At 39.8% G+C, this 13,006-nt stretch overlaps 1 protein-coding gene across 2 annotated transcripts in view; it reads left to right on the top strand.

Moving 5' to 3' along the window:
- PIK3C2G (phosphatidylinositol-4-phosphate 3-kinase catalytic subunit type 2 gamma) overlaps nt 1–13,006 on the top strand; it is a 190,691-nt gene that overhangs the window by 21,536 nt on the left and 156,149 nt on the right. For both annotated transcript variants that reach the window (XM_063155658.1, XM_063155659.1), the window contains 3 exons: nt 1,194–1,296; nt 5,542–5,612; nt 9,237–9,300. In XM_063155658.1, coding sequence (XP_063011728.1) covers nt 1,194–1,296; nt 5,542–5,612; nt 9,237–9,300 — 238 coding nt within the window. The remainder of the gene's footprint in view (nt 1–1,193; nt 1,297–5,541; nt 5,613–9,236; nt 9,301–13,006) is intronic.

Consider the following 13,006-nt stretch of genomic DNA (forward strand, 5'->3'; position numbering starts at 1 on the left):
GGGATAAGCATTTTGGTTTTGTTTATTTTTTTAACTAAATCCAGCCTTTTATTCAGACATTCTATCAAAAGCCCTTTTAGGTAGAAATATAGTTTACATTTAAACAGAGTTTTTCAAGCCAAAAAAAAAAAAATCATCTTCCCTTCATGGCCCAGGGAGTTCTGAAACAACTTACCATGCTGTAAAACTGTATAAATATGGAATATCCTTTTTTGTGCTTCTGTGGCTGAAGGCTCAATAAAGCCTCCTGAATCTAATTGGACACACATCAAAGTTGTAACTGATGATGCATACTAACTTGTTTTGGTCATGAATTTACCTTTGTAAAAATCATTGTTGTTTTTTTTTTCATTAATCCCAAAGGACTTTTTCAAATGCAAAAAGATGCTTGCCTCAACCCTGAAATATTTCTTGAATTATTTCACCTCTTTAAAACAAGATGTGAAGGGAAAAAATGAAATTATTTTTGTTCCAAGTGATTTTAAGATTGACAAACCAAGGCTGTGTTATAATTTAGAAAAGGTTGCCAAGAGCAGTAAATGGAAAGAGGCAAAAAAGATTAAGGCATTCCCTTGTCATGGGCTGCTGCATCATCTTTGACCAGCAGTTTAGTTTATAGAATCCATGCCAGCTGAGTGAGTCTGATCTTAGCTGGCACATGATTTGAGAAAGGAAAACACAAACTCTGCTTTTGCCACCTCTGTGTGAGCTGCACAGGGTGAAAACTTAGACTTCTTTGAGAACCAAGGGTCACCTGCCTTGATGGATGTGATTTCCACACCTACAGCTAATATTTGATTTTTGAGTTGGGTGTCAGACACTACAAGTCATTCTGCAGAGATGTATTCATAACCAGGACACTGCACTGTTTGGCTTTGAAGAATATGCATAAATATCAAGGTTTGGGAGCATATGCAGCTTGCCAAAGATATTTTCTCTGTGTCCTTGTTGTTCCCTTTCAGAATTTAATGGTCAATGATGGAACTAAGCAATTATTATTTGTTTTCCTAGAAAACATGCCAGAACCATCAATTTTCACAGAAGCAGGTGCCAAGAACTGGGTTTGTATTATTCAGTCTTCTTTTCACTTAGAATTTAAACTACTAGAGCTTTTAGGAGAGGTAGCAAGGATAAAAGCAGGAAGTGGCAAGCAGAGATAACCATTTATTTGTTGTTGTTCCCCCAAACTGCAGCAACTGTACTTTGGGAAGCCACGAAAGTCTCCGCAAGGCAAGCACCTGCATTCAGCTCCGCCTGCACCACGCTGTTCATCTGGAGCACAGCTTGGCTAGAACAGTAAGTAACTTTCTTTTCTCCCCCTTTCCTTCAGTATCCTTGTGTCACATTCATATTTGCTGCTTTCTTTCCTTTTATGGGGAGCTGTCACTCTACTATGAAGTACTCAGAGTGGGAAATATCCTTCAGCTGAGCAGTTACAAGCAAGAAATTTGACCAGGGGCTTTACAAAAAATTTGGTCTTTCAGTTAGTTGGTGACCTTTAATTAGATTTTGGTTTTTTTAGGCCATGAGATTTATCAGCTTTAGCAATCTCTGAAATTCTAGGGAATGGTCTGCCTATCCTATTTTTTTCAGAGTTTCAGATATCCCCACATTCTGATCATCTCAGGAAAGCATTAATCTTCATAGTGAACAGGCAGCAAAGAATACTTACAGCTTTCTAACAAGAGGCTCACTTGCTTTCAGAAAAGGATTTTTGAACTAAAGCAGACAGGAAATTATATTTTCTGTGAGTTCAAAACCTTTTTTTTCATATATATCAGTGTTAATATTTTGCCAAACATAATCATGTAAGAGTTAACCTTGTGAGCATAATCAGATGAGAGAAGTCAGAGGCCTGTCGTGATGAGAAGGTGGAGACTTTTCAATTATTTAAATATTTGTGACTTTCTAGAGAGATTGTGAAGTTCAGGCCGATAGAAAACATTCAGCATCTCAATTTGTGGACCCTCCAGTTAGGGTTTAAGTGGGAAGGGTGACATTTTAAGATCTCAAAGTGAATTATTGATCAGCCCTTTACAGGGACAGGCGCAGCTCTGAAAGCTTCGGGCCATGAAGTTATTTCATGTTACTAATAATAGCAAAGAGCAGGAGCAGCCTTTGAGGTGGAATCAGTCACAGACACAGAGTTTTCCCCCAGCTCCAGGGCATGCTTGTGACAGGGCACTGGTACAGAAAGGAGAGGTTTTGCTCACAGCCAGCAAGTCCATCAGGACCAGGAAAAAACCTAACAGAGAAGGCTTATAGAGTGCCTTGTGAGCTGCAGTGTTTCTTTCACTCTGAACCTACTTCTGTACATTTCTTTACATGCAAAGAAACCTGAAGCCTGTTCGAGCCACACTGAATTCAAGGATCTGATGCGTAGTGTACACTGACCTCTTATTTAGTGTTGTTGTTGCTGTTAGGTAAAGCACATGGCTGTAAAATGCACTGGAAAGTCACAGAATGAGAATCAGGTTATGGGGAAAAAATCCTTCCCTCAGAATTCATATAGAAATATGCAAAAATTATGCTTTTAAAAAACAAAGTAGGCAGAAACTTTGGGATTTTTAAGATTCTTCAGCTGTCTCAGACACTTATGCTCATACCCAGATACTGTTTATTCCTGTGGAATTATGTGCTCTTGAGGAGAACTTCATCTCTGCTCTCAATGATCCTTCTAAATTTTGAAATATGAAATACGTTTCATTATAAAAGTCTCCACTAAGTTTGTAGTTTAACTGGTGTTACAGAAGCAAGATAATCACCCACATGTAATCAGATAGTAAATAATTTACATAAACTCACCTGTTGCTGTAGTCCATCAAATCCTCTTTGGATCCTATCAATCACACACATGTGATGCTTTACAGGCTGGGTGGTCAAACATAAGAAATTGGTTCCCGGAAAGGTGGCTGGTGCCTTGTGTCTATCAGTCCCTTAGGGAGAGGCATTCAGACAATGTCCTTTGTAATGAGCTTTTCATTCATGGGCAGCCCTGAAGAGATGAGGTAGTTGGACTACATGAGAATTGTAGGTCCCCACCAGCTAAACTTTGTCCTCTCTCCCTTCCATTGCCGTGCCCTTCCTGTAAATCCAAATTACATTGACTAACTTCCAGTCAGCTGGGATGTTCTTAGATTGTCAAGACCTTTGGAAGAGGACTGAGAGGATCCAGCCATGAGATCAGCTAGGTTCTTTAGTGGTCTGCAATTAATCCCACCAAGGCCTTGTGGACCCAGAAACATTTTTTGGTCATGAAACGCACGCTCTGGAAAGGACCTTGTGGTTTATTGGCTGAAGTACCAGAGGGGATCCTGAGAAGCCGAAGTCATTCGGTGCCGTTTTGTGGTTCCAGAGGAGCAGCACCAGGGCCAGCCGGGCGCTCACATTCTCTCAGTGGCGTCACCTCACGTGAGGCTGCGGGAAGGGGCGTTGGATGGCCCTGGAGCTGCTTCCTGCCTTTGGGCACTCTCAGCATCCGCGGGCCTGCTTCTGGCAGCCCAGCGTTGCTGCTGCTCCTGCACCGCCTGCATTGCCCACAGCACGACGGCCATGACGGGCTGCACGCCCCTCTCGGTGTCCCTGCTCCGGTGCGGGCGGCCGGCCAGGCCCACGGCGCACTCACTGTAGTCGTCGTCCCCTCGCACAGAGTGCAGCAGCTGCTCCATGGGCTGCCGGCACACGGGGCAGTTGTCCTTGGCCCTGGCCCACTGCTGGATGCAGCTGAGGCAGAACTTGTGCATGCAGAAGGTGACGTAGGCCGGCCTCCTCATGGGGCCCAGGCAGATGGGGCACTGCGCGTCCTCTGCCGCCTCCATCGCTGCTGCCCGCGGCGGCTGGCTCCGGCTGCCAGAGCTGCTCTGCTTCGTGTCTTCTTTGGCAGTGGATGCCATGTCCTGCCAGGGGAGATGGGCACAGCTGGCAGGAGGGGCTTGCTCAGGGTCTTAAGCTGCTCCCTCTCACCAGTGCTGCAGCACCAGGTGTCACACGAGCAAAGGGACAGTGCTTGTCCTGGGGGTGAATGCTGGAAATGCCCAGGTCCTTCAAGAGGGAAAGCTTCCCAGCTCCAGGTGTCACACAAGGACAGGAACAGGGCCTATCCCAGGAGTAAATTATGGAAATGCCCGGGTCCTTCAAGCGGGAAAGCTTCCCAGCACCAGGTGTCACATGTGCAAAGGGATGGGGGCTGCCCAGGGCGTGAATGATGGAAATGTCCAAGTCCTTTAAGAGGGAAAGCCTCCCAACACTAGGTGTCACACAAGAACAGGGACAGGGCCTACCCTGGGGGTGAATGGTGGAAATGTCCAAGTCCTTCAAGAGGGGAAAGCTTCCCAGCTCCAGGTGTCACACAAGGACAGGGACAGGGCCTGCCCTGGGAGTAAATGGTGGAAATGCCCAGGTTCTTCAAGAGGGAAAGCCTCCCAGCTGCCCAGGGGGAAATCTCCCCTCCCAGTCCCCCTCTGCTGCTGAGAGTGCACCTCCTGGGTGTTTACACTGCCTGGTTGTGCTAGGCCTGGGAAAAACCTGGGCTGACCCAGGTGGCGCATTATGCTGGGTCATCTGTGACATGATAACCTGCTGCTAGGTGAATCCATGGTCAGATTGGATCCATAATTGGTGATGTCATAATCCAGCTGTTGCACTAGCTGATTGCTCTAGATCCCTGGCAAATGAGTTGTCTTCCTTTCTCTTCTCTTCTTCCCTTCTTTCCTTTCCTTTAGTACTCTGGGATGAATCTTACCAAGGCTCTGTGGACTTGAGAACATTCAATTGCTGCAGCTGACCCCTTACAATTCCAGTGTCCCCAAAGAGAAGGCCACTGTTGCTGCAGCTGTGCTTCTCCAGCTGAGAGGACTGGGAAGCCCCAGGTTTATCAGTAGTCTTAAAGAATGAGACAAAACAAGCCCCAAAGCCCTCTGCTTTTTCTGCGCACCCATTTGCCAGTGGGACCATCTTTGTCAATGAAGATGTTTTCTTTGGACACCCACTTGCTACTGATGTACTTAATAAACCTTCTTGTTTTCTGGCGCAACAAAAGCTGGTGGTAGAATTACCCAGGTCCTTCAAGTGGCAAAGCCTCTCAGCTGCCCAGGGTGATGCTTCCCCTCACAGCTCACCTCTAACTCTTCATCATCTCTCCCTCTGGACCACCTCAGTGTGAAACCAAAGGAAAATTGATGCATGCCCTAGGCCATGTTGTCAGCCTTCTTCATGTCTCCCATGTAGGCATGGCACTGGAATATCCCACTGCCTCCACTCTCCCTGCCTGGATTCAAACACATCCTGTTGCCCCACTGAATCTAATTTAAAGCTCTGTTTCTAAATATAGCTACCTTGTTTTCCTGAGCACTCTTGGCCCCACTGGTGCCTGCATAGTGCCACCCAGTGTAACATAAAATAGTCAACAAATAAAATTTCAGATCAAAACATCCTGAACACGGTTGAGAACATTCTGACTTTGGAAAATACCATGTTGACATCTCCAACATATATTCTTTTTTATCAGAATAATATATGTCACCATACTCCTCTCTTTCACAGTGTGGGGATGACCAAAGAAGGTTCAGTGTGAATGAGCTGTTAGAAGAAACTTGTGCCTGGAGACTGATCTGGTAAGCTGCTATTCAGCAATATTTATGTTTCTAATTGTTTATATTTGTGGGAAGCCTCCTTGCACCAAAGGACAATTCTGGGAACTACCCGGGGGCAGGAATGATACCAATGAGGAAGACAATTGGTTCAATATTTCAGACTTTTTCTTTTTGGACCTTAGTTGTTGCTTAGCAAAAATCAATGTTTTTTGGATCCGTGTAATATTTCCCAATTGTCTTCTTTTCATATTACTGAATTTTTTATTGAAGGTTTCATTTTTCCCAAAGATTCCCGTGATTGAAGGTGTCAAAATTTTTACGTGTGTGTTGCTGTTAGAGAATTTTTTGGCCTTAAATATTGTAAAACTAGTAGGTTTACTCTTTATTAGGACTATATTTTCCCAGTTCAGTTATCTTTAAACCTCTTTTTTTTTCTTCTTCTTTTTTAATGGAGATTAACTATGATGGGCCTTTAACTTGGCAGTCAAAATAAAGCTGATGGTAAAGCCAGTCTGTGATGGACAAACACTAAATGTGATAGATTCCTCATTCATCTTTAATTGTATTCTATTTAGATAAATTCTAATTTTAGGTAAAGAAGCAGTTGACACTTTTTGCAATGTTTTCCATCACTGTGTTATAAAGTAATTTGCCATCAAAAGTAAACTTAAATTACGCACCTGTCATTTAGCAGATGGAGGGAAACAGAGGAGTAGTGACTCGCTTAAGGGGGGTACCTGGTGCTTACTGGGGACCCATCTGGCTTCCTAGGAGCATGGCCCAAATTTCCATTCTGGTCTTTGCTCTAAAGAACTCAGTAGAAGACATAAATTTTACAGATGGCAAGTGTATGAAATTTGGTAGCACAGAGGATGTCTGCAGGACAGGATCATTTGCTGTGGGTCCCTTTTCTCCAGGCTAAGCAATCCCATCTCCCTCTTCCTGTTAGAACTGTGCTCCAGACCCATCCTCAGCTCTGCTCCCTTCTCTGGACACACTCCAGCAGCTCAATGTCCTTCTTGTGGTGAGGGGCCCAACTCTGAGGACCATCACATGGGACCAGCTCCCAACAATTCCCTTCACCACAACTCTCTGGGCCCAGGCATGCATTTGGGCACTGCTTAGTGAGGCAGAATGGTGATGAACAGCATTTTAGAAGGGGAACCTATCATTTCTCCACAGTAGGTGCTGCTGCCAGGAGACTGAAAAATAAAAGTGGCAAGTCCATGCTATGTACTTGTTATCCTCCTCCCATATAGACCAGCTGGGAGCTAGGATTGACTCTCCTGTTTGTGCTTTTCTTATTTCCTTTTCAAAACTCTTGCACCATATTGACTTGCTAAAATCTAAAAAAACATGTCCTTAACATCAAAGTACTAAATGTTCACGGGTTGGTTAGCCTTGCTTTATTTATACACAGCTATAAGTATGTCTGTGTGATAAGATATGGGTATTATTAGTTATCTGGCAGACAAGGACTCAGTATGGCATTAGTAGGGGTATTTCAATCATCATTACAACTTGCTGGGTTTGTTTCCTATTAATGATGCAAAATTATGGCTGCTTTATGCCAAAAATTCTCCAGGGGAAAATAAACTGATGGAAAATATGCTAATTTTTTGAACTAGCATTGTAATTTGGGAAATTATTCTGCATTTTAACCTGCATTTTGACCAACCATGCTAATAAACATGCTCACCTCCATGGAAAAAGACAACAAGGCAAGCTCGTATGTTCAGATATATTTTTGAGCTGGGCAAGGCTGGGAAAAAGATGTTATGCCTGAAGACTTGGTCAAGGCAGAGTGACAACTTGTATTAGCTATGATTTAACAGGATTACAGGAGGAATTTCCAGGCAGCTGCTCCACATACAAACTGCCTGGCTAGATAAAGCCAGTGCAGATTGGAAATAAAAAGCTGTAAAGGCAAAATTACCTGTAGGAGGAAGTGAATATTTGGCATCTCCAGGGAAATGCACTGTGGTATCACCACAGGGAAGGCCACCTAACTATTCTTTATTCTGTGTTTTATTTCAGTGCAATGAGTCTCCTTTTCCTGTCATGCAATATAGATAATGAAAATCTGATCATGTACCATGAAACCTGTACTTTGGGCTGCAGTTGCAATTCTAAATTCTGATTGCCAAGTTGGCCCAACTAAAATACATGAGGACACACTTGCTCTATAAGTAGTTTATTTGCTTTGAAGCTCTGAAAAAATATCAAAATATTTTTGGGACTTTCAGCTACCAGACTGCAATAGAGATGGAGGAGTAGGGGGAAATTTCTTCTAAGCCTTCTGAAGAGGAAGAACCTTAATAAAAGATTGGTGAGGGATATAAGAGTAGAATTTAAAAGGCAAGAAAAAGGTGATAGAGCATAACAAACAACAAAGAAGAATTTAAATTGTAATTTCCACTTTTTCATATAAGCATGTGCAAACCCCAACTACCTCTGATGGCCATCAAGGTAATGATGTGTCCCTTTTACTAATCAGTGGGCTAGGCAAGGTGTAAAACTGGGAATTACAGTTTCCTTATCCTTTCCTGATGATTTGTCCCTACGGAGGAGGCTTGCCAGGACGATTCCTTAGCAATGGTCTCACAGGCACCTGTTTTTGTTTTGTTCAGCTGACAAACGAACGAGAATTTCACAGTGCTTGAAACAAAGAAATTACACAAATGCCTCTTAGAAGCAAAAATCTGAATCTGGTTGTCTGTTGGGGATAGCACTTGGAGCCTGTGGTAGTAAAAGTGTGAGATTTACAGCTGAAGCATCAGTTGAGGAGTTTAGAGAGGTGTATGCTTCTCTTCATAATCCTAATTAATTTAGTGAAGCTTTGCTAAGACTCAGCAATCTGCCTGTACAAATTGGCAGCTTCTGTAGCATGGCAGAGGCATGGAACTACAGCGTGATAAGTGGCTCTCTACAGAAGTAAAGCAAATTTTACTGCCTAGGAAATGCTATGGAAAGGCAGGTGCTGAAACAGTTTGAGCATGCAAACTTGAGAACTGCATGCAAATTAAGTTTCATGGGTTATGTAGCAATGCTGCCCTGTTTTATAACATACTTTTGTTCTTGGGACTTAGCCTGTGCTTTGCAAGTGTTGAGATTTTCCAGATCTTGGGCAGATGTTTTATCTGATTCCATGCAGCTTAAGTCTGTGAAGTGATTGAGACAGGAGGCATTGGATCATAAAATCACTGAAGTTGGAAAAGAGCCTTAGGATCATCAAGCCTCGCTGTAAGAATGTAGCATGTACTTGAGTCCATCCTTCTTTAGGTAATATTTAAGCACTTGCTTAACCATAAAGAGTAAAGTAAATGGGAAGTGAATTTCAATAAACATTGAAACAGTAAATCACTTACTGGAATTCTTTAACTTGGGAAACTTGTATCTTCTATAAATAGACTTTTTTCATTTTTTTTTATGTGGCAAAAGTCTACCAAAAACCCAGGGAAGTTCAAACTTAATTGCATGATGTCTGCTTACACACTTGACTTTATTTTATACTGATATAAAATCAGTCTCAAATTATTTCAAATGTCTAGAATGTGAAAAAAAAAAACCAACAAAAACCAAACTTGTTCTCTTTATCTAATTCTTATTAACTTGATATTGTTTCCTTTTTTTCCTGATTCCTAGGCAGAACCTTGTCTCTGTTATTATCAACTACAGAGGTCAAGTGGAATATCTGCTGCAAAATGAGGTATTTGTTCTCAGTTTGTTACACCAGAAAAGCATTAACTTGTACATGAAAGGTATCTAATTATTAATCTGTCTTAGATGCAATTAAGGAAGACTTTTAATTAAGACTGCTAAATCGGACTTTGAAAGGATACAAATTCTCTTAATAAAACTTGGTCTGAGGTTAGGAAGAAAGTGCTACAAATTTAAAATATCAAAGGTGACTGTTTCTACGTGTCAAGGAACTTGTAAATAAAACCAGAGTTGTTTGAGTTGGCAATAGAATACTTGGGATGAGTAGAGGTATAATGCATTATATGGATCTACAAAATTTGTACCTCATTTTGCAAACCCCCATGCCTAATGTTTACACATGTAGTATATAAATGCAAGCATGTGGTAGTTTGAAGGATTAAGTTTAGCCAGCAAAATTCCCAAGAGCTTTATTTTAAAGCATTGGGGTCTGCCAATTGAGTGCTACATGCTTGAAGGAAAACTCCTTTGGGAAATCTTCTCTGCTGTCCAATGTTTTAAGGACAAATGTCTAAAGGACAAATTGAGTCATACCTTGGAAGAAACCCTGTGTTTATTTGATCTGACTTCCAAGCTGGCATGATAACTAATTTGATCTGACTTTCAAGTTGGCATGATAACTGATTTTCTAGGGTTTGAAACTGGAAAGAACAAAAGAGTTATAAAAATCAAAGAATACTGATGTAGCATGAAGATATTCTAGTGTATCCCTTCCAGAGTTATAGCTCATTATGCTAAGTTATGCATTTCTTTGAAATATATGTTACAACATAAAATGAATATTTTTCTTCAGAATTCTGTCACCTACATTTAAGTTCTGAATTTAATCTCTCTGGATATTCTTGATCTATTATTATTTCTATTTTGAATAGCCAGAAAGCATACATTTGCATACAAATTATAGATATACATATAGGTGGATTTCTATACATATAAAATCCACCTAAACATTCAGAGACGTACATGAATACATATATACCAATAATATATAATATTTATAAATACATAATATAGATATATACAAACATTTTACATTTTGTGTAAATCTTGGATGCTTTTTCAAAATGCAAAACACAAATTGAGAGGCTGTTGAACCGTGCCTGACTACAAAGTAAAGCTCTGGGTCTGATGCTGTGCAGGTATTTGCTGAATTTTCCTTTGTAAGCATCATCTCAAAGGGAAGTGTTTAGTGTATAAAATGTGATGCAGTCATAACCATTTGGAAAAGTTAGGTCCCCAAGCTCAAATGCACATGTATATGTCTTCACTGAAGTAGACCCACCAGGGTAGTTATTTACATTCACTTGAAATTTTAGGGCCTAAAGCAAGAGGATTCTAAATTCAAAAAAGCCATAACCTCAACATTAATGAGACTTTGCAATCCACCCTCTGCAACTGACACCGAGCAGATTTTCTTCAGACCTATAATGAAGCATTCCTAAATTTGTTTTTGCTAGACATTTTTACATTGAGTAAGCAATTTCTTGAAACCATTAACTTTTTATAAAGGGAAGGAAGTACATTTTTCAAATATTCATACCATCCAGCAAATATGCATGTGTCTACAGCTAAATTTCTCTGTAGATATTCTTTTTTTTTATATGGCCTTTTCTACTCAGGCCGTATTAAAAAAATATGTTCATATTAATTGCTTAAAAGAGTAGGACTGGAAGTTCATGATTTAAGTCATATCATGGATATTTTCATGAGGCTCAGTGTATGGAGCTTTTTCAAACCTAGAATCATGAAGTCTGATTTGCTTTAATTAGTGGCTCAAAAAATGATGAAGCTCTAATGTAATGAGTAATATGTAGCAAACAAAACAAAAAATGAGACTCCTTTATTTGGGCTTTGAATCCTTGTTTACTTATTTTCTCTAACTTTTAATTAGATTGCTTAAAGAAGGTTGAAAATTGAGGTCATCGTAGCTCCCCTTTATCCCAAGTCTTCACAGGAGTAATTCTGTCACTTTTCCAGGGTATTCCCACTTTTCCAAGCTATTCCCATTCCCTGCTGGCATTGTTGTTACCCCTCTCTGTTTCACCAGGATCCACCTTCAGCACCACATTCAGGAATTTAAGACACTGGGAGCTGCTCACAGATTGTAAATTAAGTGCACACGTAACTGCTGAAGTTCTGTACTCAGATGGAAGTTCTTGAAGCATTCAGTTTTAACCAGACACACCTTGAGATTCTCAGTTGAAAAACAAATTTTTGCACAGTTTTTTATTTATTTACAAATTTATTCTTCCACAGATATGGGATGCCAGTACTTTTTGAGTTATGGCACAAGCCAACTGTCATTAATAATCTAATTACTAATAGTGGTACATAAATGGAAAATTAATTTTGAGATTGATAATGACTTTATAAAACAAAAATTTTAAAAAGATAATGAAGATGTCTGGCACAAAGATGGAATCGGTGCTGTTAGGGTTGAAATGTAAGTTTTGAAATGTATTTTTCAGACAATATGTGCTGTAAAATAAGCAGCCAATTTTGATTGCCCTGACAACCACTTTTTATGCACTTCATTTTGAAATCCATTCAAAATGTACTGTTACTGTAGAGAGGACTTTGTAAATTTTTTACACAGAGTGTAGAAGTTCTAGAATGAAATAACTTTTTTTTAAACGTATAAATTATTGAAACACCAAAATATTCTTCTAAGATTCTGCTCTATTTAAATATGTAGAAGGGGGAAAAAATTACAAGTTGTTGACTAGAGTTCCTTTGGAATTTCAGAAGATGTAAAATTTTTGTAAGAAATGAAGCTCCATCTTCCCTTCTTTGAGATAAAAATCCATGTCATATATCTACACATGAAAAAAGAGAACTCTTTCTGTGAAAAAATGAGAAATTTTTACATGATAATATCCCAGCAGAGAAATAGTGTGGAAGCAGTCATCATGTGTAGGATTCAGTATCACATAATTTTATGTGCTTACTCTTCTTCATCTGCAATATGCTCCTTAGAAGTAGCTACCATAAAAATAAAGTGTATGGTAAAGTAGCTTCTATAAATATTAATACTTTGATAGTTTCTCTCTAAACAGAATAGCATATTAAACATTCCTCAGGACACCAATTCTCTTTACGGAATAGCATTTATGTGTATGTACAAAAATACATAAACTGTGGGTGGGTTTGAGTTTTAGGTTTTGTTTTTATTTTTCTCCATCCGGAGAGCTTTTTCTCTATTTAAGGGTTACTTTTGTGTATGTCTATTGCTTGTTACTGCTCAGAAATTACCCTGCAGAGCTGTATTTATAGGCACAAAATTCCTTCTTCCAATAATACATCTCTACTTGCGAAGAAGTAAAATGCTAAATTAAAACTTAAATCAAATTAAAAATTAAATTAAATTAAATGCTAAAGAAGTAAAATGCTAAATTAAAAATTAAATCAAATGCAAAAATGGAATGATATTTTATATTAATTCAAAACTCTATATAGAAATTTATATATATGTATATATACACATATACTCACTTATTTCTTCAAGAAATCAGAGTAAACCAGCTTTTATAATGTTCTGGAGTTGTCAGGGTTGCACATAGCAAAGCCATACCACTGAGCCCCAATCAACTTCAGCCCCAAGGAGGATCTAAAATTCTCAAGAGATCACAGTCAGCCCTTTCCTCTCTAGAACCTGTAGTATGAAAAGGTGTTTGTGACCTTAATTACTAAAAGAA

The sequence above is a fragment of the Melospiza melodia genome, chromosome 4 (assembly GCF_035770615.1).
Source record: "Melospiza melodia melodia isolate bMelMel2 chromosome 4, bMelMel2.pri, whole genome shotgun sequence".
NCBI lineage: Eukaryota > Metazoa > Chordata > Aves > Passeriformes > Passerellidae > Melospiza > Melospiza melodia.